The sequence below is a fragment of the Salmo trutta genome, chromosome 1 (assembly GCF_901001165.1).
Source record: "Salmo trutta chromosome 1, fSalTru1.1, whole genome shotgun sequence".
Taxonomy (NCBI): Eukaryota; Metazoa; Chordata; class Actinopteri; order Salmoniformes; family Salmonidae; genus Salmo; species Salmo trutta.
The window spans coordinates 60,568,849-60,595,233 of NC_042957.1; the positions used below are offsets into that span (position 1 = coordinate 60,568,849).

The 26,385-nt window shown below is 45.0% G+C and overlaps 5 protein-coding genes across 25 annotated transcripts; 3 read left to right on the forward strand and 2 right to left on the reverse strand.

Moving 5' to 3' along the window:
- The first annotated feature begins 300 nt into the window (after positions 1-300).
- Positions 301-9,176, forward strand: LOC115203980 (ataxin-7-like protein 3). 4 transcript variants are annotated; one of them, XM_029769125.1, is made up of 14 exons: positions 301-462; positions 846-925; positions 1,028-1,139; positions 1,269-1,401; positions 1,501-1,672; positions 1,795-1,895; positions 2,000-2,058; positions 2,576-2,621; positions 4,800-4,837; positions 4,926-4,994; positions 5,136-5,179; positions 6,510-6,581; positions 6,943-7,079; positions 7,165-9,176. In XM_029769125.1, exons 3-14 carry the CDS (start codon positions 1,089-1,091, stop codon positions 7,362-7,364), a joined length of 1,122 nt encoding a protein of 373 aa, XP_029624985.1. In that variant the 5' UTR covers positions 301-462; positions 846-925; positions 1,028-1,088; the 3' UTR covers positions 7,365-9,176. The 4 variants fall into 4 exon arrangements, with proteins under 4 accessions (XP_029624985.1, XP_029624997.1, XP_029625007.1 ...); XM_029769137.1 differs by having other exon boundaries at positions 2,000-2,022; XM_029769147.1 differs by lacking the exon at positions 6,510-6,581.
- On the reverse strand, positions 8,814-12,923 carry LOC115203994 (transmembrane and ubiquitin-like domain-containing protein 2). Its single transcript, XM_029769168.1, has 3 exons — positions 12,776-12,923; positions 10,795-11,369; positions 8,814-10,541 (listed from the first exon to the last, which is right to left on the reverse strand). The coding sequence occupies exons 2-3, from the start codon at positions 11,352-11,354 to the stop codon at positions 10,172-10,174; spliced, it is 930 nt and encodes a 309-aa protein (XP_029625028.1). The 5' UTR covers positions 11,355-11,369; positions 12,776-12,923; the 3' UTR covers positions 8,814-10,171.
- Positions 12,924-13,268: 345 nt separating this feature from the next.
- LOC115204001 (ankyrin repeat and SOCS box protein 16) lies at positions 13,269-16,142 on the reverse strand. Its single transcript, XM_029769191.1, has 7 exons — positions 15,961-16,142; positions 15,355-15,731; positions 14,869-15,136; positions 14,300-14,708; positions 14,043-14,126; positions 13,675-13,788; positions 13,269-13,577 (listed from the first exon to the last, which is right to left on the reverse strand). Exons 2-7 carry the CDS (start codon positions 15,686-15,688, stop codon positions 13,392-13,394), a joined length of 1,395 nt encoding a protein of 464 aa, XP_029625051.1. The 5' UTR covers positions 15,689-15,731; positions 15,961-16,142; the 3' UTR covers positions 13,269-13,391.
- A 143-nt stretch (positions 16,143-16,285) lies between these two features.
- On the forward strand, positions 16,286-21,035 carry hrob (homologous recombination factor with OB-fold). 7 transcript variants are annotated; one of them, XM_029769324.1, is made up of 10 exons: positions 16,286-16,496; positions 16,695-16,846; positions 16,982-18,043; positions 18,175-18,261; positions 18,419-18,553; positions 19,214-19,322; positions 20,082-20,167; positions 20,352-20,480; positions 20,633-20,819; positions 20,920-21,035. In XM_029769324.1, exons 3-10 carry the CDS (start codon positions 17,723-17,725, stop codon positions 20,970-20,972), a joined length of 1,107 nt encoding a protein of 368 aa, XP_029625184.1. In that variant the 5' UTR covers positions 16,286-16,496; positions 16,695-16,846; positions 16,982-17,722; the 3' UTR covers positions 20,973-21,035. The 7 variants fall into 7 exon arrangements, with proteins under 7 accessions (XP_029625184.1, XP_029625174.1, XP_029625193.1 ...); XM_029769314.1 differs by having other exon boundaries at positions 16,695-18,043; XM_029769333.1 differs by having other exon boundaries at positions 16,695-18,043; positions 18,178-18,261.
- Positions 21,036-21,167: 132 nt separating this feature from the next.
- On the forward strand, positions 21,168-22,716 carry LOC115204010 (putative proline-rich protein 21). 12 transcript variants are annotated; one of them, XM_029769233.1, is made up of 3 exons: positions 21,168-21,771; positions 21,831-22,319; positions 22,377-22,716. In XM_029769233.1, exons 1-3 carry the CDS (start codon positions 21,187-21,189, stop codon positions 22,551-22,553), a joined length of 1,251 nt encoding a protein of 416 aa, XP_029625093.1. In that variant the 5' UTR covers positions 21,168-21,186; the 3' UTR covers positions 22,554-22,716. The 12 variants fall into 12 exon arrangements, with proteins under 12 accessions (XP_029625093.1, XP_029625159.1, XP_029625063.1 ...); XM_029769299.1 differs by having other exon boundaries at positions 21,831-22,079; positions 22,356-22,716; XM_029769203.1 differs by having other exon boundaries at positions 21,168-22,319.
- The last annotated feature ends 3,669 nt before the right edge of the window (positions 22,717-26,385 follow it).

The following is a 26,385-nucleotide window of genomic DNA, read 5'->3' on the forward strand; positions in this document are numbered from 1 at the left end:
ATACAACTAGCTATACCCTAATCTATGATTTGGTTGTTTCATGAGAACTAATCGATAAACGATAACCGTGGTTATTTCACCTCTTCCCTTTCCGTCAATAACACAAATGGCCACTCGCGAGAGGGGGCGGATCCAGACATCCGAGGTTTTTTCTATTTAATTATTGCATATCCAATTATAAATTAAATGTATGCACTTGAGTTGATTAGAAGTTCATTTCCTTTCTCTGCCATTTTCCCCCTACTTCAGGCCAAGTAAAACGGCACGGAGAACCTCGGTGATCGTTTAGTGAGGTCTGTTAAGAAGGAAAATGGCAGCCTCTTTTTACATTTTCTTATCATTTCCCTTTGACTGCTACAACATGTATCATCCTAGCTAGATACAACGTAGCAAAATAATCTCTTGTCAATGTCCAGCTAAACTGTAACGGCTAACGGTTACATCATAGATTGGTCGTTGATGGTGAGTGCGAGCTGACCAGTATGATATTCTCTGTAAAGAAATAATTGAAATAATTGTACGTACCCGTATTAGTAAGATTATGTGCAATGAGCTGATTTGTTAGCTAGCTATGTTTTTGCTATCGGTAGTAGATATTAGGAAAATATTTGTTTTTCTAACTAGCTGTCTATCAGTTGTTACTGCGTTCTATCCTAGCTAAAATCGAACGTTAGCGCTAGCTAGCACGTAGTAGCTAGTCGTGTCTTAATGCTCACTCTAGTCTCTAGACAATACAACTGTTCTGGCTTTACTTTCGTTTTTGTTCTGGTTCTGTCTTGTATTGTGTAGCCGCAACACCAAATTTACTAATTCAGTGAAATGTATTTGTTTATTTGTTTCAACAGCTAACCAAAACAATATCAGGCAGTCACCTCTGCCAACTAATTGCGAAGAAGAGGTCTCAACTGAGTGTCGGTGCTCCTTTGTAAGTGTTGATTCAGTCTCACTCTGGGACTTTTGTTGGGTTTTGTCCAACAAATGGATAATCTCTTGTCTCATCACTTATGTGTGTATTTCCTGTTTTCAGCCCTGTTGTCCCCATAGCTGTGCCATGTAGAAGGCAGTGATTCGCCTGTAAACTTTTGCAAATGAAAATGGAGGATATGTCTCTGTCGGGCCTGGACAACACCAAGCTAGAGGTGAGTAGTGGACTACACTTTTACCATCCTATCATGTTTGGTGGTAGTTGTCCTGCTTTAAAACAGGAAGTTGCTCATGTAGTTTCCTTTCCTTTGTGACTCTGCTTTGTTTTTTGCTGCCCTCCACAGGCCTTGGCTCAGGACATCTACTCGGACCTGGTGGAGGACGCCTGTTTGGGCCTGTGTTTCGAGGTGCACCGTGCTGTCAAACAGGGCTACTTCTTCCTGGATGACACGGACCAAGAAAGCATGAAGGACTTTGGTTAGGACCAGCTTTCTCCTGGGTCTGGTTATCTGGTTCATCTCTCTGCCTTTAATTTGTTACTTTATTTTTAATGTATGTTCTTGCCTTGCTCCGTAGAAATCGTTGACCAACCAGGAGTGGACATTTTTGGGCAAGTGTACAATCAGTGGAAGAACAAGGAGTGTGTGTGTCCCAACTGCAACCGGAGCATTGCTGCATCCCGCTTTGCCCCTCATCTGGAGAAATGCCTGGGCATGGGGCGCAACAGCAGCCGCATCGCCAACCGCAGGTCAGCAAGGGGCACTGGACATGGACAGTGGGCACTACACTACAATGTGACATAGAAAACAAACCAATACATTCCTCAAGTGAATGGGCAATTCTGATCATTTTCTTGGTATTGGTCTACAGAATAGCAAGCAGTAACAACATGAACAACAAATCGGAGAGTGATCAGGAAGACAATGATGACGTCAATGACAATGACTGGTCGTATGGCTCAGAAAAAAAAGGTGAGAATTAAACAAGTGTGAATCCCTGTCTGAATTTTTTTTGTGACTTTAGCTGAACAAGCACGTCTATGCTTGTCTTACACCCCTCTATTTTCCCTCTACAGCTAAGAAGAGAAAGTCAGATAAGGTATTTTTACATTCTTTGAAACAACATGTACCTTTGGTAAGTTGTGTTTTTGCCCACATGTAATTGCAAGGGGGCCAATAGATAAAAAAGAAGGATTTCTGGTATCCCTCTGTCCTTTCTGCTAGGGCCGGGATGATACCAGTATCGCGTTACTATCGTGGCAAGGAAACTTCTTTAGGAAAACAGCCCCAATGTTCGAAACAAACATCATTAAGTTGCTATCCAGTCACATTTATTTATTTTACAAGCTATAGTGCAAATTTTACAAACGGAAGCTTTTTAAAGGACCAAATAGTTAGCTCTGCTTTGTTTGAATTTTTCCCATGGATTTTTTTTTTGTTGCCATACTGATATTGTCCCAGCCCTACTTTCTGCTTGCAAGCATGGCAAGGATGAACATTTTCAATTTTTTTTTTTACTAATTCAATTGGATCAAGGGGTGTGTGCTTCACTTTTCCTGTTGCATGCTTCGCTAGTTGTTTGTGATATGTTAATCTAGATCAGTGTGTATCTAAATTGACAGTTCTTCTCTTTTTGTGTATTATTTCCTTAGAATCCAAATTCACCCAGAAGATCAAAATCTGTAAAGCATAAAAATGGTGAGTATAACGTTACCTCTTAGAACCCATGTAAGATGCAGATGAAGTGACAAACTAGAAGCTGTGTGTCATTTACATTTCCTGAATCCTGACTGCATAATGCATTTCCCATCTGGAATGTAAATATTTTCCAATTGAAACATGATTAGAATGGCATTTTTCTTTTTTAATCTTAGTGGCAATCAGCAGTTAAAACAATAACAAGGCATCGTCCTCGCCCCTTATTCGGTAAAAGGCTGAGGGATTGTGCTAGAAATATTTTACCACTCAAATTAATAGAAAGAGCTATGGATACAAGGACTCACCATCGCGATATCAAAGTTATAGTTTTGAGGCTGTATAGTGTTTTGTTAACAAACATTGGAGTACAACAAGTTCTGATGGAGTATGACAGTTTAAGTTTTATTCTTCAAGAATCAATGGGTATATCATTAATTTATAAATCCTAAAATGGATGTAGCAACTGCAGATTGCCCCTTTTTAAATGTTATTTGTCAATATCAGTTCTCAATCAGCATTTATTTTACTGAAATTCACACTGATATTCATACTGCATTGCATACATTTCTATTTATATAATGCATTCTGATATACAGAATATTATATGTGTATGGTCTCATTGTGTTTTGTTTGTCGGGAGTTAGAATGTGGGAATGTTCTAGAGTCCAAACTCTCTGTAGCCTTGAAATGGAAGTGTGTAGGTGAAGTCTAACATAGAGCTCACTCCTGATATACACCCAATTTATGGCCCTGCTTTGTGTGTTTGTGTGCGTGAAAGTTTTAGAGTAGTTGGTTGAATGGTTGGGGTTGTTTTACACTCTGGTCATTTCAGCATTGCTGGGTCCAAAGCCTTGTTGCAGATCAGGAAGCTCCATGCGTGCTGTTGAGAGATCGGAAGTGGCTGATTATTGTCGGGCCAGCTCTATAATGCCCTCCCCCACGTCAATGAAGGGTCAAAGGTCAACCCGAGAAGAATCTGGGAAAGAACCCTGACGTTTTAGGGATAGTATATCAGGAAAAGAGTGCCTGGAGTTTGAACTTTCGTTCCTAAGGAAATTAACCTTAGCAGAGACCCAGGGTGTCTCCAAAATCCTCTATTGCGAATGTTAATGTGGCCTTCTGGATTCTTCACGATAGATGGCCATTGAAGGAGTCTGCTGCTTAAATCCAGGTCAAATGCACAATGTTAGCAGAATACAGATGTAGTACAGTATGAAAAGGATCAGAAGCAGCATTGAAGATCAGGGTAAGCAATTTAGATATAAGGCAAAGGCCTTCGTGCTCCACAATCTCCTGTTTGCTTGATGATTTTAATTTGACATGGATCATGGTGCAAAGCTAATGAGCTTAGAATGACATACAGGAAGCTGACAATTGTGTGCATTAAATCACAGTTCAGCCTCCAGTTTTCAGTTCTTTGTATGTAATATATCAATTTATTTTCTGTATTGTGTTATATTGTTTAACTAGTTCAACACTTGAGTGAAAAAATCATGTCCGATGATAGTCTGGTCCCAGTAATGATAGACTACAGTCATGTCTCTAAAGCAGACCAGCTGCTTATCTCTTAGTTTCTCAGGTGACTCAACAAGTCCTCTTGTGCATTATCCTATCCTTTATCTACTTGACATATTCATGCTTTTGTTTGCATTTATTTGTTTTGTATCATGTCTTCATTGATTCTTGATTTCCTGATTGTCCATGTTTCTTTAAATGGAACTGAAGTGAAACGGTGCTGCTATCTTCTATGGAGCATCAAGGATGTTCCGAAGTAATAAATGACCTGAACTCAATCCACACCAGTTTGATCGATCTGTCATTTGTGACTTTGGCCCTTAAAGTGCTGCTCAATTTCAATCACAGATTGATTAAAATATATTTTGCCTTATGCTTATGCATAAATATGCTTGCTATTGTAGCACGTACATAATAATCATGTTCTCTTAACTCACTGGTCAATAGCTAGGGACCTTTGCTTCATCCCGTCATAAACTGTACATTTTACGTATGTTTTCTCAGACATAGGAATCAATTGTTTGTGACATGTAATATTGTGGATATTGCACAAAATGTAATCACTGCTGTATTTCATGTTTGGTGGTGGTTGTGTGCATCATCTGTGTCTTTGGGAGTCAGTGGCAAGTAGACTGATAGATCATATGCTGTTCTCTTTTTCAGGGGAGCTTAGTAATAGTGTCAATGCAGATCCATACAAGGTAACCAGAATCCATTTTTCTGATGGTTCACACCTACATATCTATTAGTGTGTTGATGTCTGTTATCGTTCTCTCTCCCTCACTGCAGTACAACTATAACACTGGCATCAATTACGAAACTTTAGGCCCTGACGAACTGAGGTCTCTGTTGACAACTGTAAGTCATTTTAATTTATCCATTCTACCATCCATCCACAAGTCTAACTGTATATCGGATCATATCTAAAATCTTAGGACATTTTATCAGCAGTGTGTATGACTGGCTTGTCTCTAACTACACTACCCCCAATGTCTGCAGCAATGTGGAGTGATCTCGGAGCACACCAAGAAGATGTGCACCAGGTAGGGATTACTCTGCACGCAGACACAGCACATGCACCTCTTAATAGTCTTGTCATTTCCACCTAACGTCCTATCAGCTACACGGAGTGCACACACATACCTTTATCACACAAACTCATTAATACTTTTTGTTTATCAAGCGCTGGCACTAGATGTTAGCTTGAGTCAAAGTTGCTGATTATGATCATGATGAGCCATTCAGGGTTGTACTGTGCCAGACAGACATCTTCCTGGAAGTTTGATGTCAATGTCAGGACGTCCTGTGTCCATCCCTCAGCCTGCCCCTTAGTATGGACCTTACCAGGTTCTCAGAGGTGTTTGTTAAACTAGCTAGTAAGGAAGTTCTGTGACTTGAATGACGTGTGTTCCGGACAAGTGGTAAACCTGTGGCCCAACTCCATTATGGAGGCTGCCAACAGACACTCATGGTTACTGTTCTGCATGTTGTTTCTGTGAGACCTTTAACATGATCAGTTTCATTGGTGTGTTGTGATCATGTGTAGTTGGGACTGATTTTTGGGGTACACAAGTGGCAACTCTATATAATTCTCAATTATTTTCCATTTCCTTTCTAACATAGTATTTAGATGATTGGGGTCGGTTATTGGCTAATTTTCTTTAAAAAAAAATGTATACTGAACAAAAATATAAACTAAACTTGTAAAGTGTTTGTCCCATTTTTCATGAGCTGAAATAAAATATCTTAAATGTTAAGCTACCTCCCAACGTCATTTTAGAGAATTTGGCAGTACATCCAACCGGCCTCACAACCGCAGACCACCCAGCTTCTTCACCTGCGGGATAATCTGAGGGGGGGTGTAATGAAAAGTATTTCTGTCTGTAATAAAGCCCCTTTGTGGGGGGAAAAACTCATTCTGGCTCCCCAGTGGGTGGACCTACAGTATGCCCAGTCATGTGAAATCCATAGATTAGGGCCTGATTTCCTTCTATGAACTGTAACGCAGTAAAACCTTTAAAGTTGTTGCGTTTTATATTTTTGTTCAGTATAGTACCAAATTGTGTAAAATTAGTGAAACAATTCATATTTGATTGGACTAAACAGATATTTTCCAATTGGACTATGTAAGACCCTGATTGGACACTGCCTGCTTTACGTGGTGAGAGACTAACTGGACACTGTCAGTGAGCAAACATTAATCTCTAACCTCCAAACTCTGACACCTGACCCTTCATCTGATTGGTCACTGGCAGTGTCTTTCTGTCTGTCTCCCACTCTTGTCTCTGCCGTGGCCCTGGGTAGGCGGGGCCACTGTGCATTGTGGGCAGGTGTTTCTCAGGTGTTTGTAATGCCACGTTGTGTCCCTGCCAGGTCCCAGCGGTGCCCCCAGCACACGGACGAACAGAGGAGGGCCGTCAGGGTGTTCCTCCTGGGGCCGTCCGCGTGAGTGTGCCCCTCCCCTGCCCCTCAGACCTCCATTGGTTCTGACTGGTTTATTCCTAGAACTGATATATTCGATCTTGATTGGTATCTGTGGTGTCCCTAAATGTACAGGTGTTTGCTTGAGGAGTTGTATTGAATGACTATGTATTTATTGTGGATGTTTTGTGCCAGTTAGATGGACAGGCCTTATCATTGTGGGTGGACTATGTTAGTTTGCTACTGTATGAGCACTCATGGGGCCAACTGTATGGCCTGGATGTGTACTACAGTAGGTGTGCTGTATGGCAGATTGAATGGCTCCACCATGTGTACTGCTGCTGTCTGTGGCTGGTCTGATCTGAGCGGCTGTTGTCTCTGTCAGGTCGTCTCTGCCCGATGCAGACACAATGGTGGAGAGTGACTGCTACGACGCCTCAGACGGACAGGTTCTCATGAGTCGCCTACAGTGGGACGGATCCTCAGACATCTCCCCCTCCGATTCAGCCTCCTCCAAAGCCAGTAAGAGAACCGAATTCAGATCCACATTCTGTACGTTCATTACAGTGGAAGTCGGTCTCATCTCATCTCCCGATCTCTCTCCCAGGCACCAACAACTCAGACTCTAAGAAGCCCAAGAAGAAGAAGAAGACGTCTCTTAGCCTAAACAGCACAGGAGGAGGGGGCGGCAGTGGGAGTGGAGGCGGCAGCAGCTCCCAGAGTAGTCTAGTAGGCCTATCCAACAGAAAGAAGAAGCCCAAGCTTCCTGTTCCCCCTGCCCCCAGTATCTATGACAACCTAAACTAGGGTAGTCCCAGTCTGCTCCCCCCCCCCCCCCCCCCACCGTACATAGGAAGGTGACTGGATGGTGACATGGAATTCTGAACCAAGCTTCATCCACTCATCCAGCTCCCCAGCCTGTCAAGTCATGGTCTCATACCTAACAGAGGTACAGATACCAATGTCCTCTCAGTGGCAAAGATGATAACCCATTAACTCACATCCACTCACACACACATTAATATCAGCTCTGATTAGCCCAGGGGTTGTAACTTCTCTTTATTCATAACTGGACACAGCACCCCTTCATTTGAACGCCATTCTTATTTGTTGTTGAAGACAATATTTTGCAATTCCAGTTATAAAGAAACATGGGTCATAGATTATTCACTTGAATTATGTTTTTTTGTTAATCAGTGATTTTAGGCTTCAGACATGGACCAATCACACTCCGCTTTTTTGCACTCTGATCTGTTTTCTCCTGAAAACAAACATTGCTTTCTTTTTGACTCTGTCTCTGTTTAGGAGGGGACTTGTGGACTAATTGCATCACCTTACGACTACAGCTTTGTTATTGTGGTGGGGGATGCCAGTGCCATCTTGTTGTTTCACCAGTATTGGGGTACTTGATGGTGGCTTTATCCGTACTAGCATTGTATTGCACAGTGGTGTATGTGTGGGTGCATGTGTGTATGAATGTTTGTTGTGTAAAGTTGACTGTTTTCCATGTTGTGTGCCTGTGTGTGATTTAATTTGTTTTCAGATTACTATGCATCTCTGAATGTGCCATTGTGGTTGAGTCAGTATATAATTTTGAATATTTAACTTTTTTGGGTTACATTGACTGTGTCAAGTGAGAATTTGTATTTAATGTCTGCACTCAGTAAATTGTAAATGCAGATGTTGACATGTATCATGGAGTGAGCCAGTGCGTTTTTGTATACCGATACATGTGGTATGTACTATGTAAAAGAATCATGATTTAATTGGATACTGTATACATACACAGCTTCATGCTAAACAGTGCTACTTCCCTGTCTATCTTTACTGTTTCATACTCAGTCTGAATTTTCTCCAACCTGCTTCTGCTGCAAATCATAATATCACTCTATACAAGTTGTAGATCTCGCATTGCTTCCTGTTGAATAATGCTATAGTATAGTGGAGTCAACCTGCTTTTTTCTCAATAATACTCTAGGTTAATCTGCACCACTTGACTTGCAGTCTGTCTCTGCTTACGTGCAGTGTCTATGCGCTTGTAGGAATTCAAATCCGCCACCACTTGCAACAGAAGTGCAATGGCTGTTGCATGGGATATTTCAGACTGTTATTCTTGCCTTTTTCAGTTTTACTCTAGCTAATGAGTTAAGTTTGATATTGTTATTCATTCCTGTTTGAGAGGCCCACCAGACTATACTTGCTAGGGAGAATCTTATATACCCTGAGTTTTCATTTAGAACATTCAGCCAGTGATTAAGTATGACATCACTTTAATGTGCACAAAAAGAATCAACCTTCATGTGAAAAAACACATTTTGGGTATGGCTCATTTCATTTGTCCCTCTTTACCGACAGGGTAAAGAATGGCCTGTATTACTAATGCTGCGTAACTGTTTATTTGTGTGTATCAGTGTGTCTCTGAACAATATGAGTGTGGACAAATGACGCAATAGAAAAAGTGTCTTCACAAAACAAAAACAACTTTTTTCATGCACGTGTGTGCGCATGTGCAAATATGTCAATTGTATATTAATGTGATGCACAGCTAGGTTCTCTTTATATCCCAGTTCCCCATGTGTACAGAAGTTTCTTTGTCTGAGTAAAATGAAGTGCCATTCAGATTTCTTGCGTTCTGTCATTTTGTCCAATATCAGACATACTCCCTCTTTACACAGGGACTGATTGGTTTGAATGTCTTTAAATCTGAATCACAGCACTGAAGCCAGAGGAAAACAATCGGGATAAAGAGATTTTCCCTGTCATGTGTCACATTCCCCAACAGAAATCCTGATGTGTCCAATGTGGTTTTATCCCATTCATTCTATGTACAGTAAATACATATTTACAGTATTTTCTAAACCAAACATGTTGCTTATTTTCATGCATTAACTTATATGGTTTAAAATAACTAAGATATTAGCGTAGAGTAATTCAAGCAACAAAAATCCTTAAACTGTTTTGCCTTGCAATAAGGCAGTTGTTACAGTCCACAATAACTAAGGTGAAAGCTCATTCCCAAAGAACTGGAATGAAAGTAGAAATATAACCAGCACTCCATACATGGCAAGTGGTTTCAAAGTTGCTCTAGAGTCAAGTCTTTAGTTGTATAATCTTCATTTTGTTTCCGTTGCAAATGAGGAAATTAATTTCTCGTTCAAACACGTACTACAAAAAGACAAAACATTTCTGGAACGTTAACATGTATATAATGAAGAACAGGCTATGTGAAGCCAAACTGGCCAGAAGATATTGCTGACACAGTGGACCAAGCAGCCTGTGGTCCTGAGTGTGATGCTGATGGTTCTGCCCTATAAGGACCAACAGGAGCTGGACCCACTCAATGTTTTTCTGAGAAGCAAAATTACAGCTCAGTATTATCTCTGCTTCATACTAACAAACACACATTCCAGATAACTTGAATCTCTGCACAATCAATCTCACATTATGCTATTTGCTGGTGCATGCACAAACACACCCACTCTAAGGATTCCAGTTGAGCTCTATGGTGTCTGAGGCAGAGGCCCCCTGACTCCATTCATCCTCCTGACACAGTTGTTATTCCTTCTCATTCTCCTGCCCAGATGAGGGCCCTTTCATCCTGCCTCCTCTCCCGCTCACCGGCTGTGCATTCCAAAGATGAGGAAGCTGAAGAACACAGTGACTCCCACCAGGGAGATGGTAGCAGGGGCGGTGAAGAACTGACGGTAGTTGATGCGGAAGTACCAGACCACGGCTAACATCACCACAAACACAGGCACCACCAGGCTGCTGGTGCTCAGAGCCAGGCCTGCAGCCCTGATTCCCCCACTAGCCCCAGAGTGAGCTGCCTCCTCTGGGCTGGCCTCCCGCAGCACCTGGGACACGTGGCAGTGGATCACACTGTTGTGAGAGATGTTGAGGGAGAGCAGAGTCCGTTTGGGATCCTGAAGCAGCTGGCCCTGGTAGATCAACTTGATCTGACGCTCCCGCCCTGAGAAGTACTTACTAGAGGGGAGAAACAAATGTCTCTAAGACTGTATGGGAAAGATATGCATGTTCAATAAATCAAAAAAGGTTAAACACAGAAAATGTATAATGAGAGCTGCCATATAATACTGTAATGACCCTGGGTTTATAAGCACGGAAATTGACTCTGCCACACGAGCATGCTTTTGCGGCAGTCGATAGCGCGCTGGACTTCGGGCTAGAAGGTCGAGGGTTCGAGACCTGCACCCTGCTGTTTCATTACAATACTAACCTCTTCAGTAGACCCACTGTATCCTGGGGACTCAGGACTGCCACCTCTTCTGTGTCATTCAGGAACTTCAAACGAACCGTGATGCTGGTGCAGGAGACCACTGGGCTCAGCTTCTGAACCTTCTCTTCTTCCTCATAGTCATCCTCATCATCTTCATCATCATCATCATCATCAGGCTGGTATGTCTGAGGTTTCTTCCCCTGGATATTCAACAGCAGGTCAACTCCAGCCCCTGCAGTGCCCTCTCCTGTTCCCTCACCATCTTCCCTCTCAGACCCAGGCTCCCCCTCCTCTGGCTTGTTCTCCTGGGAGGGTGGAGGTGTTTGCTGCTCTGGGGTGTCTGCACTGGGTGGCCCTCCACTGTAACTGTCATGGCCCCCCAGCCCGATTAGAGAGGCGTGGGCCCCGACTGTAAGTATGGTGCTCAGGATGTGGTCTCCCCGATCTGCCACTTGCGTGGAGAGCCAAGCCAGGACCAAGGCCAAGACCAGGAGTAACACACCGCTTACTGCAGCCACCTCGCCTCCCATCCCGTCCATTGTCAGTGCACACACCGCCATCTCTGTCCTTAGTGTCTGTGGTATAGCAAAAGAGAAGTGAAAATAGTGCATAGATACATATGAGTAGAAAGCCTATGACCTGTATTACAACTGTCAGGGACAGAGACCTGTATTACAACTGTCAGGGACAGAGACCTGTATTACAACTGTCAGGGACAGAGACCTGTATTACATCTGTCAGGGACAGAGACCTGTATTACAACTGTCAGGGACAGAGACCTGTATTACAACTGTCAGGGACAGAGACCTGTATTACATCTGTCAGGGACAGAGACCTGTATTACATCTGTCAGGGACAGAGACCTGTATTACAACTGTCAGGGACAGAGACCTGTATTACAACTGCCAGGGACAGAGACCTGTATTACAACTGCCAGGGACAGAGACCTGTATTACAACTGTCAGGGACAGAGACCTGTATTACAACTGTCAGGGACAGAGACCTGTATTACAACTGTCAGGGACAGAGACCTGTATTACATCTGTCAGGGACAGAGACCTGTATTACATCTGTCAGGGACAGAGACCTGTATTACAACTGTCAGGGACAGAGACCTGTATTACAACTGTCAGGGACAGAGACCTGTATTACAACTGTCAGGGACAGAGACCTGTATTACAACTGTCAGGGACAGAGACCTGTATTACAACTGTCAGGGACAGAGACCTGTATTACATCTGTCAGGGACAGAGACCTGTATTACAACTGTCAGGGACAGAGACCTGTATTACAACTGTCAGGGACAGAGACCTGTATTACATCTGTCAGGGACAGAGACCTGTATTACAACTGTCAGGGACAGAGACCTGTATTACAACTGTCAGGGACAGAGACCTGTATTACAACTGTCAGGGACAGAAACCTGTATTACAACTGTCAGGAACAGAGACCTGTATTACAACTGTCAGGGACAGAGACCTGTATTACAACTGTCAGGAACAGAGACCTGTATTACAACTGTCAGGGACAGAGACCTGTATTACATCTGTCAGGGACAGAGACCTGTATTACAACTGTCAGGGACAGAGGTGAAGTGCTACTTCAAAGCAACCGTCTATAGTTTCGTAAGTGATGGCCTGGAAATGTTGTCACAAAAGTTAGCTATCTAACCGTAGCTACCCATCTAATTAATGTCAACCCAGTTAAAACACGTCACTAATGTGTTTACTACTACATTGTGCATCCGTTGGAGAACTAGCTAGATACAGAAGAAAAATGTTTTTCAATGTTTATGCTAACGTTAGAAGACATATTGGAGGTTAACTAGCTAGGTATTAAGTTAGCTAGCTAGCTAGTAATAGCAAGAGGGACGACCTTCGTTTGCTAACTTTCACTACATTGTCAAAATGCTTTCTATAGATGTTCTTATTAAATGCACACACCAGTTATATGCGCATTTGAATATAAGAGGTGCGCTTACCTGCTATGTAGTCAAATCATGTTTGACGACATGCTACCATGCTAATTTAGCCACAGCCCCGATAATAAAACTGGAGTAGAGGGCCACATAAACACAGATGACGTTACGCCACCAGCGCGTAGGTCGGTTAGTGCTTTCAGGGATCCTTGGGACGTCCAACTCTTGTGTAGCTGGCACGCAAACGGGCACAAGCAAGGAAACAAATACTGGTATGAATCTAAAATACAAAAAAGTTTCCTCTCCTCGCATTCTCTCTCCTTCATGTGCTGAAAATAGAGTACAGATGAAAGCAATAGTGTATCTGTCTGTAGTGTGTGGTTGCTTTCACCTGTGCAGATGAAGCAGCCTGGGAAGTAGTTGAGAGTCATACAGTCTGAGTTGTTGTCAATACATTCTGAGATGTCTTTTCATTCCTACCAATCGTCCATACAAATACAATTCATACAAGAACATAAATTAGTTCAGAAAAATAGTATCACATTTTCATAGGCAAAATAGAAAGTTGATTTATTAATAAATGAATACAGAAAACACAAATTATTGCAACCATTCTTTTAGTTATTGTAAATGCAAATCATTCTCTCTCTTGGCTTCTGTCACATGTGTTCCACTTTATTCACCGGATCTCCCCGTCATTCCGAAGTAGTAGATACTCCATCAGAGAGCTGGGGATGTCCAATCTACTGATAGCTGCGTCGATACCTTTTCCTAAGTGGCGGCGCAGAGCACAGCGGCATAGGTGCTGCAGGGAGCGGGGCTGGCTAGTCATCTGCCTCACAGAGTCAAAGAAACCCTGGTGCGTCTGGGAGAGATGGTGAGGGATGGTGAGGGTAAGGGAAGAGGACATTAGATGGTTCAGGCAGTGAAGGAGAGAGCTGAAAACGGAGGAAAGGACAAACCTCATGTATCTCAAGAGGGATAGACTGCATCCATTCCTCACAGGAAGGGACAACAGCATAGCAGTTCAGCATTACCTCCAGAGTGGCAGGGGAGAGGAGGCAGAGTTTCAGCATCTATATGGAGGAATTCTGTGGGTTATTATTATTATTATCATGCCCTCCAAAATATATTGTCTATGTAGTATTGCAGGGAATTAGCTTTAAAACATTTTCATTGCGCCCCCAAATGAAATAAAATCAAGCTTTTGCTGGTGCATGTATTTCATCCCAATAAAATATAATTAAATGGGCCCAAATGCAGCCTCCAACTGACATTTTTACACCCAGCTTGGCCCAACTCACTTTTCCAATTGCCCACCCTGACATACCAAGCTTTTACCGGCCTTGGCCCCGTGGTTTAGGAGGGAGCGTGCTACAGCCTCAGGATGCTGGTCTGGATAGTCCTCCACCACCTGCAGACAGGAGAAGGAGAATAAGTATGTCTTATCTACCACTCACTGATTATGAAAATTATAAATATAATTAAACAACCTTATGTTCAAATGGATCTTACACTTTGACCACAGAACTCTCCTTAGCACCCCCCCCCCCCACCCCCCACCATATGGGCCGCCCTTAACCCCACCTGTAACAGACAGTCCATGGGTGTGTATCCTGCACAGTTCTGCACATCTGCTTTGGCTCCATGTTGTAGTAAAATTTCTACAATGCGTGGGCTGCAGTTACTACAGGCGTTGTGTAGAGGTGTGTGGTGTTTCCTGCCTGCAGTGCAGGGGTCAGCCCCAGCTCCCAGCAGCATCTGGACCACACGGAGGTACCGCCCAGCCTCGGCAGGCCTCTCAGCCCCACCACAGGCTGCATTCAGGGGGGTCTCCCCCTCACGGTTCCTGGCTGACACGTCAGCTCCATGGGACAGAAAGAGCTTCACATGCTCCTCCAGACCCCGACGAGCCACCACATGGAGGGGCGTTAGCTTTGTTTCACTGGTCAACACATTGACCTCTGCCCCACCCGTAACCAGCAGCTCAGCACACCTGAAGAGTGTAGAGACACAACCTTATGATCTTATCATTCATTAGCACCCACATCAACAGACCCGCCTGCCATATAACTTTTAAAACATTCCGCTATCTATAAATAAAAGAAATGATCACCAGGCATAGTGTCAGTATGGCTAAGAGCGCTGTAACTCACTGAAATGTCTGGGCTGTGTTGCAGAGGTGAAGGGGTGCACTGCCGTCTTCTGCCAGCAGGTCAGGGTCTGCTCCGTGGGCTAACAGCAGCTGGACACAGATGTCATGGCCACCTATACAGGCATCATGCAGGGCTGTGCTGCCACCAGGGTCAGCATCCACCTCCGCCCCTCGAAACAGCAGCTCCTCCACACAGCCTGAGTGTCCCTTGCTGGCTGCCAGACGCAATGCAGATGTCTGCTTGATCTTGGAGCTCATGGTCCACATCCCTGTCAGAGGGACAGAGAGTATGTACATTATTTACCTAGCAGATGCTCATAGCCAGAGAGGCTTAGGAATGTTTAGAGGATAGAATAAAGAGAGTCGATGAGCAGTGATTGGGGAATGATTGGAAGATCTATAAGAAAGGCACAGATAGGTCTAACAAAAAGACAACAGTGAAGCATACAGTAAAAGTGAGTTTCTATTCTCTGTGTTTGACACCTACCCAGCTCTGGAGCCCACACCATCTCCTCATGTACTGTTTCCATCAGTGCGTTGACCATGCAGGGGTCCTTTAACACAGTGTGCACTCCCTTCATGTCCCCACACATGAATGTGTTGTGGATTGTGGTGTCTCTGCATCGGGCCTCATAGACCCGGATCTCCTGGAGGCCCCGCTGCTGTCTGGGAGGGGGTCTGGAGGCCCGGGACACAGGTGGCCGGCTCATGGCCCTCCTGTGAGCCAATGCCTGCCGCTTATCCTCCCACTCCTGAAGCTCCTGATCCACTTTCAGAGAATGCAAGGCAGCGGAGCTGAAGGCAAATGTGTCCCTGGACATGACACCCAAAGCTGGAGCAGAATCTCAAGCAACCCACCTAGGTCTTTGAGCAACACATTTGAAACAGTTCCAATTTTAGTTGCTTACAGTGGACACAACATGACTCAGTGCAACAAATTTGACTTAGACACTGACTGAAAACCTACTATTATGGCCAATACTAAATGAAAATCAGGACAGAGACAACAGAGACAACTATTTATTTTGTCACTGGTCTTTGAAGATTGCATTTACATAGTATCAATGTTGTGTGAATATAGAATTCTACTCACCTTGAACTTGTAACCACTGTGAAATCAGAATTTTTTCATGTGAACTCAAGTAAGTTACTATACAAAATATCGTACATTTGCTGTTGTGGATAATGTAATTTGCTTTCGACTACTTCATGACGTGTTTTACAGACACGTCCAAATGTCCTTTCACAAGATATTGTTGCCCCAATATAAGTTTAGTGCCTGTTATAAATAGACGGGGAACGCAATCTGATATTCGGGGAACTGCATTAACTGACATAGTCAGCAGGTGGCGACAAGACTTAGTGACGACCCATCTCGCAAACGTCACGCAACGTAAACATTGTTTACGTAATCACGTTCTACTTGAATGTGGGGTGCCAATCTCACAAAATTTCGCATTTACAACACCTTGCTTTGGTTGAAAAGTTATACTTTTTTTTTTTTTTTTTAATCGCAGCAAGTACAAGATGGCTGAATTAAATGACATCTACACTTTCGATTGATCTTATGTATCAATGTACATAGACAGTTAGAAAAGACATTCGACACGAGATCGCATGACTGCTATGGTAAGAATCAGTCATGTTTGTTTGCTAGCTCTGGTCCCCAGGTCTATAGCTGCCACAAGTTTACAAATGAGAGAAGCTTCTAGCTAGCTTGGCACGTAGCTAACAGTGTTAGCCAGCCATCTAGTTTGCGAAATGTAATTTACATCTAGCACTTTCTTAGTTGATGCTATATTTGAAGATGTCTTTCTTTTTCGACAGACTTGCAAGTGGAATGGATTATTTAACGTTGGGGAGGACTTCGATGTTGAGGTGCTGCAAACTGATTTGCACAGTCAGTGATTACCACCTGCTGATATGATAGTTATGACAGATTATAGCCCTCTGTATAAATTCTCAGATTGACATCACAGGTAATGTAGAGTACTGTTGTGGAACCTTTTAGTCTGAACACATCTGGCTTTCTTTGAATATGAGTTATACAAGTGTGTGTGTGTGTGTGTGTGTGTGTGTGTGTGTGTGTGTGTGTGTGTGTGTGTGTGTGTTAGGATCTACTTGAGATGGACTGGTCTGCTCCATCAGTGTCTGCTAGCACAGTGTCCTCTGCAGCACAGTCCTGTTTCCTCCGTTCAACTGCAGCATCAACTCCTGCTGCCTCCTATGGCCAGAATAACTCACATCAACCATCCACAGAAGGCATACTTGCCCATAGGGGCCTGTCGAATGGCCCAGGGTCAGAGAATGCAACACCGAGCAGTGTAGGGCAGTCTGCTGCTTTGGGTTTGAGACATTTCTCTACATCTAAACCACTGCCCTCATTCCCTCTTCCCCCTCTCCACCTTCCTACACTGAGTAGGGGACCGTGTACAGTTACCCAACAGAGCTCCTCACCAGCTCAACAGATGAAGTCAAACACAACAGGACAGCAAGAGGCCCCCTTGCTGCAGGATGATTGGGATGTTGACCTGGCAGACCTAGATGAAAGTGATCCACAGATGAGCACTTGGGCTCAGGTCTGAGAAACTGCTCCAGCTGCAGATCTAACCAAGCCCAGTGATGACTCTGTATCCCCAGCCAAAAGACTACGGCCCACAGCCTGTGGTGGTGCTCAAACCGGGCCCAATGTGGGTCTGAGAGGATTCAGTACCTCTAACCAAACGTCTGGTCTTCCCAGTAGTAATATACTCCACAGGTCCTCATTCCCTGGCCCCTTCGCCTCTCCCCGCCCTGATCCTAGTGCTACTTTCCTCCTAGCTCCACCCCAGAGCCCAGTGTTTCCTGGCCTCACCATGGCCTCCAGCCCCTTCCCCAGGCCTGTGACCCCCAGGCCAGTCAGAGGGCTTCCTTCCCAGGTACAGAGACCCTGGGCTACACCTCTGGTTCAGGGACGCAGCCTTTTTGACCCCATCTCCCCAGCCCCCTCTAGTAGGTTTGGTGGACCCATGTCTTCCCCCAGTCTCACCCCCCGTTCCCTCCACACAACCGTCTTCACTAACCACTTGATTCAGCTGGTGTCCAACTCCAACAAGACCCCCCAGAGACCCCATTCTGACCACATCCGGCCCAATACCCCCCACTTCCCCGGGCCTGCAGGAATCTTACCACAACAGGTGTCTCTTTCTGCTTCTGTCCCTACCTGCCTCTCTATCTGTTTATTTGTAGTCTAACTAATCTCAGCAGTCAGCAATGTGCTTGGTTGTGATACTAAGCTACTGCGGGGTTCCATTCTCTCTCCTTAAAGCAGCTCCGTGGGCAGAGCCTGGATGACATTGTGGTGGCCATTCCTCAGACGCCTGCACATGGGGCCGTGGCTCGACTGCCCAGTCAGGTACTATCACACTGATGTGTAGCCTATACATTTGCAGAATGTATCATGTGTCATGATATTAATTCAACTTTTTGTCCATTATTTATTATATCATGTTGCTTTATGAACATATGTTGTGATGTGTCTGGGTTTGTGTGTGTAAAAAAAACTTGTCCAGGTTCCCAGCTCTCAGACTGAGGAAGAGGATTTCAGTGGAGGTCCGTGGGCAGCGATGAAGGTAGAGATGGGATTGGACGAAAGGAACTCCTCCTGTTTTCTGCACTCTTACAGCGTGGCCATGGTCCTCCGCAAGGTGACCAGCACATTTAGCGTTATCCAATTTACACAGCCTACGGTAGCGTAAATGGCATAAAAGGTGACTGAAAGGCTAACCGTGTTCAGGCTGTGCGTGGCCATGTACCCTTCAACAATATGCAGAATTTAACATAGCATATTTAATGTTAGAAGCTTTAAATGCCATATCATCTGGTGCAAAAATGTAACACTTGCGTAACACCGTTTGCATAATTTGACTTCATGAGCATGTTTTTTTGCACCCAGGGCAGCCTCCCTGATAGAAGTTGATGGGGTGTTTTTCTCTATGTTAATGGCCCTTGTCTCTGGTGGCGGTCTATCAGTATAATCAGGACAAATGACAGGCCTGTCTCTGTGGTGGCGGTCTATCAGTATAATCAGGATAAATGACAGGCCTGTCTCTGTGGTGTTAGTAGTTATTATCCCAATCATGATCACACATGAATCATCTTAATGGTTATTCTGTTGTTTTCCACAGTCTTAATGTGCCACTGCTAATGGCAACTCTGCATGAGTAATTGAACTGTTTAATTAATTAAAGTTAATGATTGGCATTTGTTTGAACTTGTTTTGTAGTGCTCTAATACGAAGGTCTCACTCACTCACTCACTCACTCACTCACTCACTCACTCACTCACTCACTCACTCACTCACTCAGGCGGTCCTGAAACAGCTGGCGAAGAACAAGGTCCCCAACATGGCTGTGGTACTAAAGAGCATCCTCCACACACACACTGATGCCAAGGCTGTGTTCAGGGATCCCACAGGTAAGGCCTACTGGTGGTAAGGTTGTGCTTGTAGGTAGAACTGGTCACACAGTCATTGTAGTGAGTGTGTGGCTGGCGGTTTGTGTGTACGCCACTGAGAATTCACCTGAATTCGCTTCACACACCATGTGATTCAGTAGAAGACATCTGGTTTGTTTCATTGTCCCTAGGGCCCTCTTTCCTCAATTCTTCTGTCTCGTTCTTTCATTTTCTTACAGTTCCTCTCTCTTTCTCTGTGAGTACTGCTTGAACCTAGCAGGTCATCATGGCCCCAGGAGAGCCAGCGTGAGGACTCCTGAGCACATCTATTATAGTAGATACTTAACCTTAGTGTTGTGCTTATTAGTGATTCTATCATCATGGATCGGCGTCAAATGAACGGGTATTAGCTACATTATTAGCTACATGCTGATCACCACGGACTACTAAGTCTGTCATCTGTGCATTTCCCTCCTGAAGTGTGTCCCATGGTGCTACCTGTCAACAGATTACCACCGGAGGGGGATGCACCGATTACTACACTAACTGTTGTCATTAGTAGGAATAATGTGATCAGTGTGCTCCATGTGGTATGAATCAATCACATGTATTTTATAAAGCCATTCTTACATCCACAGTTGTCACAGAGCGCTATACAGATACCCAGCCTAAAACCCTAAAAAGCAAGCAATGCAGAAGCACAGTGGCTAGGTGTGCTGTTTTGCTCTGACTGCACCGGTAGAGCACAGTAGTAATATGTGTGTGTCTGACTGACTGTAGGAGAGATGCAGGGCACAGTGCACCGGCGCCTCCTAGAGGACAGACTAGGGGAGCTCAAGACAGGGGCTGTACTGCTGCTCAAACAGGTAGGACTTCCACAGGCCACACACCTCACTATCTACTAGTGTTTCATTGCAAATCATTTGTTGTATTCTTCAAAATGATTGATGAGCCACTCACAATAAAATCACAAAAATAAATTGTGTGTGTAAAGTTGATCATTTTTGCACTGTTAGATGTAGACCCATAATTAGTTGTCTCTTCATGAAGGTGGGTGTGTTCTCTCCGTCCCACCGTAACCACTACCTGAACGTGACACCCAACAACCTCCTGAGGATCTACCCTCCTGACGGCTCGACCCTGTCCTCCACACAGACCCAGCTGCTCCCACTCCACCTGGTGAGAGACCACTACCAAGGCCTGGAGGACATCTTGTTGTTATCCTAGGCTGTTGGGAGTTTGATCTGACAATGACAAATGATTGATGAGTAAAACTTGGTGTCTTGACACATGTTTTGTATTTGTTTGTCTAACTCTACTGTTGAATGTAGGAGCCAATGTTGGAATCACCTGATCAGTCCTCCAGTGTCCCAGGAGTCCCTGTGTCTCAGATGGAGTTGTTCTATGATGATGAAGAGGATGTTCGGGCCCCACTGGTCTCTGCAGACTCTGGAGCGGGCTCCTCTAGTGTTCCACAGGGCCCCCCTGCTGCACCACTGGACCTGTCCTGGGACGCAGGTGGGACTTGGATATGCATATGAGTGTATGTTCTTGGTAAACCAATCAGCAGCTCCACCCTGTGTGTTTGTTTGATTGAATTTGTCTCTGTGTTGTGCAGAGGACCTTGATGAGCTTCTTGGGGAGTTGCCTGTTGAGTCCTACTGCCTCTGACACCTGCCCACCTACCCCTTACAGATAAGGTACCTTTATACAGGGGAGATGTGGGACAACTAAACCGTCACTTACATGTGAATTTGAGTTTGGCGCATTCTGACTGCACGTTGGATGCCTTTCTACCTGATTCCCCTGGAGAATCTTGTTGCCTGAAGTGCTATCATTTTGTGTTTGGTTTGCTGTGACCATTAATCTTACCGGTATAAATTGCATGTCGGCCGTGTGGGGAAAAACTCTGAGGTGTTGGGAACTGGGACTGTCGCTCCCACGTCTCCCCAATTTGAATGAAGCTTCACTACCCCTACTGCTACTGCTACATCCCCTACTGCTACGGGTACATCCCCTACTGCTACGGGTCCATCCCCTACTGCTACGGGTCCATCCCCTACTGCTACGGGTCCATCCCCTACTGCTACGGGTCCATCCCTTACTGCTACGGGTCCATCCCTTACTGCTACGGGTCCATCCCTTACTGCTACGGGTCCATCCCTTACTGCTACGGGTCCATCCCCTACTGCTACGGGTCCATCCCCTACTGCTACGGGTCCATCCCCTACTGCTACGGGTCCATCCCCTACTGCTACGGGTCCATCCCCTACTGCTACGGGTCCATCCCCTACTGCTACGGGTCCATCCCCTACTGCTACGGGTCCATCCCCTACTGCTACGGGTCCATCCCCTACTGCTACGGGTCCATCCCCTACTGCTACGGGTCCATCCCCTACTGCTACGGGTCCATCCCCTACTGCTACGGGTCCATCCCCTACTGCTACGGGTCCATCCCCTACTGCTACGGGTACATCCTCTACTGCTACATCCCCCTACTGCTACGGGTACATCCCCCTACTGCTACGGGTCCATCCCCTACTGCTACGGGTCCATCCCCTACTGCTACGGGTCCATCCCCTACTGCTACGGGTACATCCCCTACTGCTACGGGTACATCCTCTACTGCTACATCCCCTACTGCTACATCCCCCTACTGCTACGGGTACATCCCCCTACTGCTACGGGTACATCCCCCTACTGCTACGGGTACATCCCCCTACTGCTACGGGTACATCCCCCTACTGCTACGGGTACATCCCCTACTGCGACGGGTACATCCCCTACTGCGACGGGTACATCCCCTACTGCTACGGGTACATCCCCTACTGCTACGGGTACATCCCCTACTGCTACGGGTACATCCCCTACTGCTACGGGTACATCCCCTACTGCTACGGGTACATCCCCTACTGCTACGGGTCCATCCCCTACTGCTACATCCCCTACTGCTACGGGTCCATCCCCTACTGCTACATCCCCTACTGCGACGGGTACATCCCCTACTGCTACGGGTACATCCCCTACTGCTACGGGTCCATCCCCTACTGCTACATCCCCTACTGCGACGGGTACATCCCCTACTGCTACGGGTACATCCCCTACTGCTACGGGTACATCCCCTACTGCTACGGGTACATCCCCTACTGCGACGGGTACATCCCCTACTGCGACGGGTACATCCCCTACTGCGACGGGTACATCCCCTACTGTTACGGGTCCATCCCCTACTGCTACGGGTACATCCCATAGACACAGTCATCCCCCTGTTTGAAGACCTGCTTGCTGATGTTTTGTATATTTTTTTACGTCACTGTGCAGTCTCCTCTAAATCATAGCTAACTACTGTATGTGCACATAATGTCTTGTAAAACATGTATATATTAAAGACTGTTCAATAATACACTATACACAACTGAAATGGTCTCTGATTTTCTTGTCTCTCTAATTTGCGGTCTTGGATTGATTGAGAATTAAAATGCATGAGAATGCTCTTACTAATAGGAACAGTATATGGAAAATCAAACATTACAATTAAATGTCCATTTAAACCCTGGCTTGATTGATCTACACTTCTGGTTTAATTGCATTGTGGTGGTGTGCTGTAATTAGGCACCGGTGTTGCAAGATTTCATTGGAGAGGCAGAGTATCCTGCTGTTCATAGCCACTGTTCATTAATTGGAACTGCAAATCTTTTTTTCAATTTAAAGTTTTTAAACAGTTTTCTTGTCTTTCAGTCAACTAACACTATTTTAAACATTGATGGCGCTGATGAAACGTGGTGTGAACTAAAGTATCAGCCTGAAGTGAAGGACCTTCAACATTGTCTCCTGGAGCCTCCTGACTGTCATTCTGTACCATGCTATTCTTTCTCCATTTCTGTCTTATTGCTATCTCCTCTGTCTCTCCTCTTCCTCTGGCTATGTTCTGTTCTGCTCCAGCCTGTTTACCATGCATTACAATTGTGTAGAGACTTTCAGGGAGGGATTTCCTGGGGTTTTAGTCTCTGTGGAGTTAAATCCTTCTTTCCTGCATGGCCAAATATATTCATCCAGCTCTGTCTGGTGGGTGCCCTGGGCGGCTGGGACAGTCACAGCCTGACAAATGGGGTCTTATCTGGGCTAAACCAGCAGGATGGGAGGCCCACGCCAAAACTTCACCACCACCAACCCCTCAGAGGCATCACTAAACACCCAGATCAGCCTTACTTTCTGTACTACCCCACCCACCCCTCCAAACTTCACTTGTAGACAGACTGACCTACAGTTCAAATCACCTTGCATCCTAATTAACTACTCAATATTGACCAGTCACAACATTTTCCCACGATACATCACTGTTTTGATGCTCTCAAACACGACCATGGTCTTTTACCTGTGGAACTTTTGGTCATATATCCCATTTTCCTTACCCGAACATGTACTACCAGTAGGGGGCAGTGGCTCACCCCCCACTGCTGTGTTTTGCCTTACAGGCAGTGTCGGTGTGTATGTAAGACTTATTAAAGTCTCAGCTGGTAAGATCTGAGCTGTTGGAGGGTAAACTCTACTGTCGTCTGCACATGTTCCAATTATATATAGGTGTAACAAGGTGGGTCTAGACGGCTCAGGTCCAGTGCTGTACTTTGTATTCCCATGCTGAAACCAGATGTGTGTGTACATACTGCCGTTCAAAAGTTTGGGGTCCCTTAGAAATGTCCTTGTTTTCCATGAAAACATACATGAAATGAGTTGCAAAATGAATAGGAAATATAGTCCAAGATATTGACAAGGTTATAAATAATGTTTTTTTAATTGAAATAATAGTGTCCTTCCAACTTTGCTTTCGTCAAAGGCTCCTCCATTTACAGCCTTGCAGACCTTTGGCATTCTTGTTGCCAATTTGTTGAGGTAATCTTAAGTGATTTCACCCCATGCTTCCTGAAGCACCTCCCACAAGTTGGATTGGCTTGATGGGCACTTCTTACGTACCATACGGTCAAGCTGCTCCCACAACAGCTCCATAGCGCTGAGATCTGGTGACAGTGCTGGCCGCTCCATTATAGACAGAATATCAGCTGACTGCTTCTTCCCTAAATATTTCTTGCATAGTTTGGAGCTGTGCTTTGGGTCATTGTCCTGTTGGCATGGTGTTGGAAAATGGAGTGATAGCCTTCCTTCTTCAAGGTCCCTTTTACTCTGTACAAATATCCCACTTTACCACCACCAAAGCACCCCCAGACCATCACATTGCCTCCACTGTGCTTGACAGATGGCGTCAAGCACGCCTCCAGCATATTTACATTTTTTCTGTTTCTCACGAATGTTCTTCTTTGATCCGAACACCTCAAACTTAGATTTGTCTGGGAAAAAGTGTTATGGCCAATCTTCCTCTGTCCAGTGTCTGTGTTCTTTTGCCCATCTTAATCTTTTATTTTTATTGGCCAGTCTGAGATATGGCTTTTTCTTTGCAACTCTGCCTAGAAGGCCAGCATCCTGGAGTCGCCTCTTCACTGTTGACATTGAGACTGGTGTTTTGCGGGTACTATTTAATGAAGCTGCCAGTTGAGGACTTGTGAGGCGTCTGTTTCTCAAACTAGACACTCTAATGCACTTTTCCTCTTGCTCAGTTGTGCACCGGGGCCTCCCACTCCTCTTTCTATTCTGTTTAGAGCCAGTTTGTGCTGTTCTGTGAAGGGAGTAGTGCACAGCATTGTACGAGATCTTCAGTTTCTTGGCAATTTCTCACATGGAAAATGTGAGGAAGGCAGACGTTTTACGTGTCACCAACCGATTGTTTTTTTGTTCATTTATTTGCGTCGTTTAACTTATTTTTCGACTTATTTTGTACATAATGTCGCCACTAACGTCTCTTATAACCGAAAATAACTTCTAGACATCAGGACTGCGATTACTCACCACTGACTAGCAGAATCCTTTTTTTTCGTTCACCAGTCTGACGAGCCTGACGCGAAGGATATACTGCTTCCTCGGGAACAGGCCCAGATCCCTGTGATTTGTGTGAAGAGGAGGTGGAGAAAAAGGGGCCGAAGGGCGGGCTGCCTTCTGAGAATTCGTAGGCGATCTAATAAACCCCCACTTCCTTCCATTCTGCTAGCAAACGTGCAATCTTTGGAGAATTAAATCGATGACCTATGCAGAAGATTAAACAACAACGGGACATTAAAAACTATAGTATCTTATGCTTTACGGAGTCGTGGCTGAACGACGACACTGTCAACATACAGCTGGCTGGTTATACGCTGTACCGGCAGGATAGAACAGTGGCGTCTGGTAAGACGGGGCGGCGGACTATGTATTTTTGTAAATAACAGCTGGTGCACGATATCTAAGGAAGACTCTAACTCAGGCGAGCAATAGCTCGAGAATCTTATGATAAGCTGTAGAACACACTACCGTAGCTGTTTACGTACCACCACAGTCAGAGGCTGGCACTAAGACAGCATTGAATGAGCTGTAATCCACCATAAGCAAACAGGAAAACGCTCACCCAAAGGTGGCGCTCCTAGTAGCCGGGGACATTAATGCAGGGTAACTTAAATCCGTTTTACCAAATTTCTATCAGCATGTTAAATGTGCAACCAGAGGAGAAAATAATTCTGGACCAGCTCTACTCCACACACAGAGACGCATACAAAGCTCTCCCTCGTCCTCCATTTGGCAAATCTGACAAATTCTATCCTCCTGATTCCTGCTTACAACCAAAAATTAAAGCACCAGTGACTAGATCAATAAAAAAGTGGTCAGATGAAGCAGATGCTAAGCTACAGGACTGTTTTGTTAGCACAGACTGGAATATGTTCTGGGATTCCTCCGATGGCATTGAGGAGTACACCACATCTGTCATTGGCTTCATCAATAAGTGCATCGATAACGTTGGCCCCACAGTGACCGTACATACATACCCCAACCAGAAACCATGGATTACAGGCAGCATCCGCACTGAGCTAAAGGCTAGAGCTGCTGCTTTCAAGGAGTGGGACTCTAACCTGGAAGCTTATAAGAAATCCCGCTATGCCCTCCGACGAACCATCAAACAGGCAAAGCGTCAATATGGGATGAATCGTACTACACCGGCTCTGGT

Excerpts from the sequence above, each read along its gene's own strand:
- LOC115204001 (XM_029769191.1), bottom strand. The coding sequence starts at position 15,688 with ATGTCCAGGGACACATTTGCCTTCAGCTCCGCTGCCTTGCATTCTCTG. Across the intron at positions 14,127-14,299 it reads CCATGGACTGTCTGTTACAG|GTGGTGGAGGACTATCCAGA; the intron begins GTGGGGTTAAGG and ends TCCTGTCTGCAG. Across the intron at positions 13,578-13,674 it reads TCCCTCTTGAGATACATGAG|ACGCACCAGGGTTTCTTTGA; the intron begins GTTTGTCCTTTC and ends CATCTCTCCCAG.
- LOC115203994 (XM_029769168.1), bottom strand. The coding sequence starts at position 11,354 with ATGGCGGTGTGTGCACTGACAATGGACGGGATGGGAGGCGAGGTGGCT. Across the intron at positions 10,542-10,794 it reads ACAGTGGGTCTACTGAAGAG|TAAGTACTTCTCAGGGCGGG; the intron begins GTTAGTATTGTA and ends TCTCCCCTCTAG.
- hrob (XM_029769314.1), top strand. The coding sequence starts at position 17,723 with ATGGCCTCCAGCCCCTTCCCCAGGCCTGTGACCCCCAGGCCAGTCAGA. Across the intron at positions 19,323-20,081 it reads TGTGTTCAGGGATCCCACAG|GAGAGATGCAGGGCACAGTG; the intron begins GTAAGGCCTACT and ends GACTGACTGTAG. Across the intron at positions 20,820-20,919 it reads GGACCTGTCCTGGGACGCAG|AGGACCTTGATGAGCTTCTT; the intron begins GTGGGACTTGGA and ends TGTGTTGTGCAG.
- LOC115204010 (XM_029769203.1), top strand. The coding sequence starts at position 21,187 with ATGTCGGCCGTGTGGGGAAAAACTCTGAGGTGTTGGGAACTGGGACTG. Across the intron at positions 22,320-22,376 it reads TCCCCTACTGCTACGGGTAC|ATCCCCTACTGCTACGGGTA; the intron begins ATCCCCTACTGC and ends TGCGACGGGTAC.
- LOC115203980 (XM_029769125.1), top strand. The coding sequence starts at position 1,089 with ATGAAAATGGAGGATATGTCTCTGTCGGGCCTGGACAACACCAAGCTA. Across the intron at positions 1,896-1,999 it reads GTATGGCTCAGAAAAAAAAG|CTAAGAAGAGAAAGTCAGAT; the intron begins GTGAGAATTAAA and ends TTCCCTCTACAG. Across the intron at positions 4,838-4,925 it reads TCAATGCAGATCCATACAAG|TACAACTATAACACTGGCAT; the intron begins GTAACCAGAATC and ends CCCTCACTGCAG.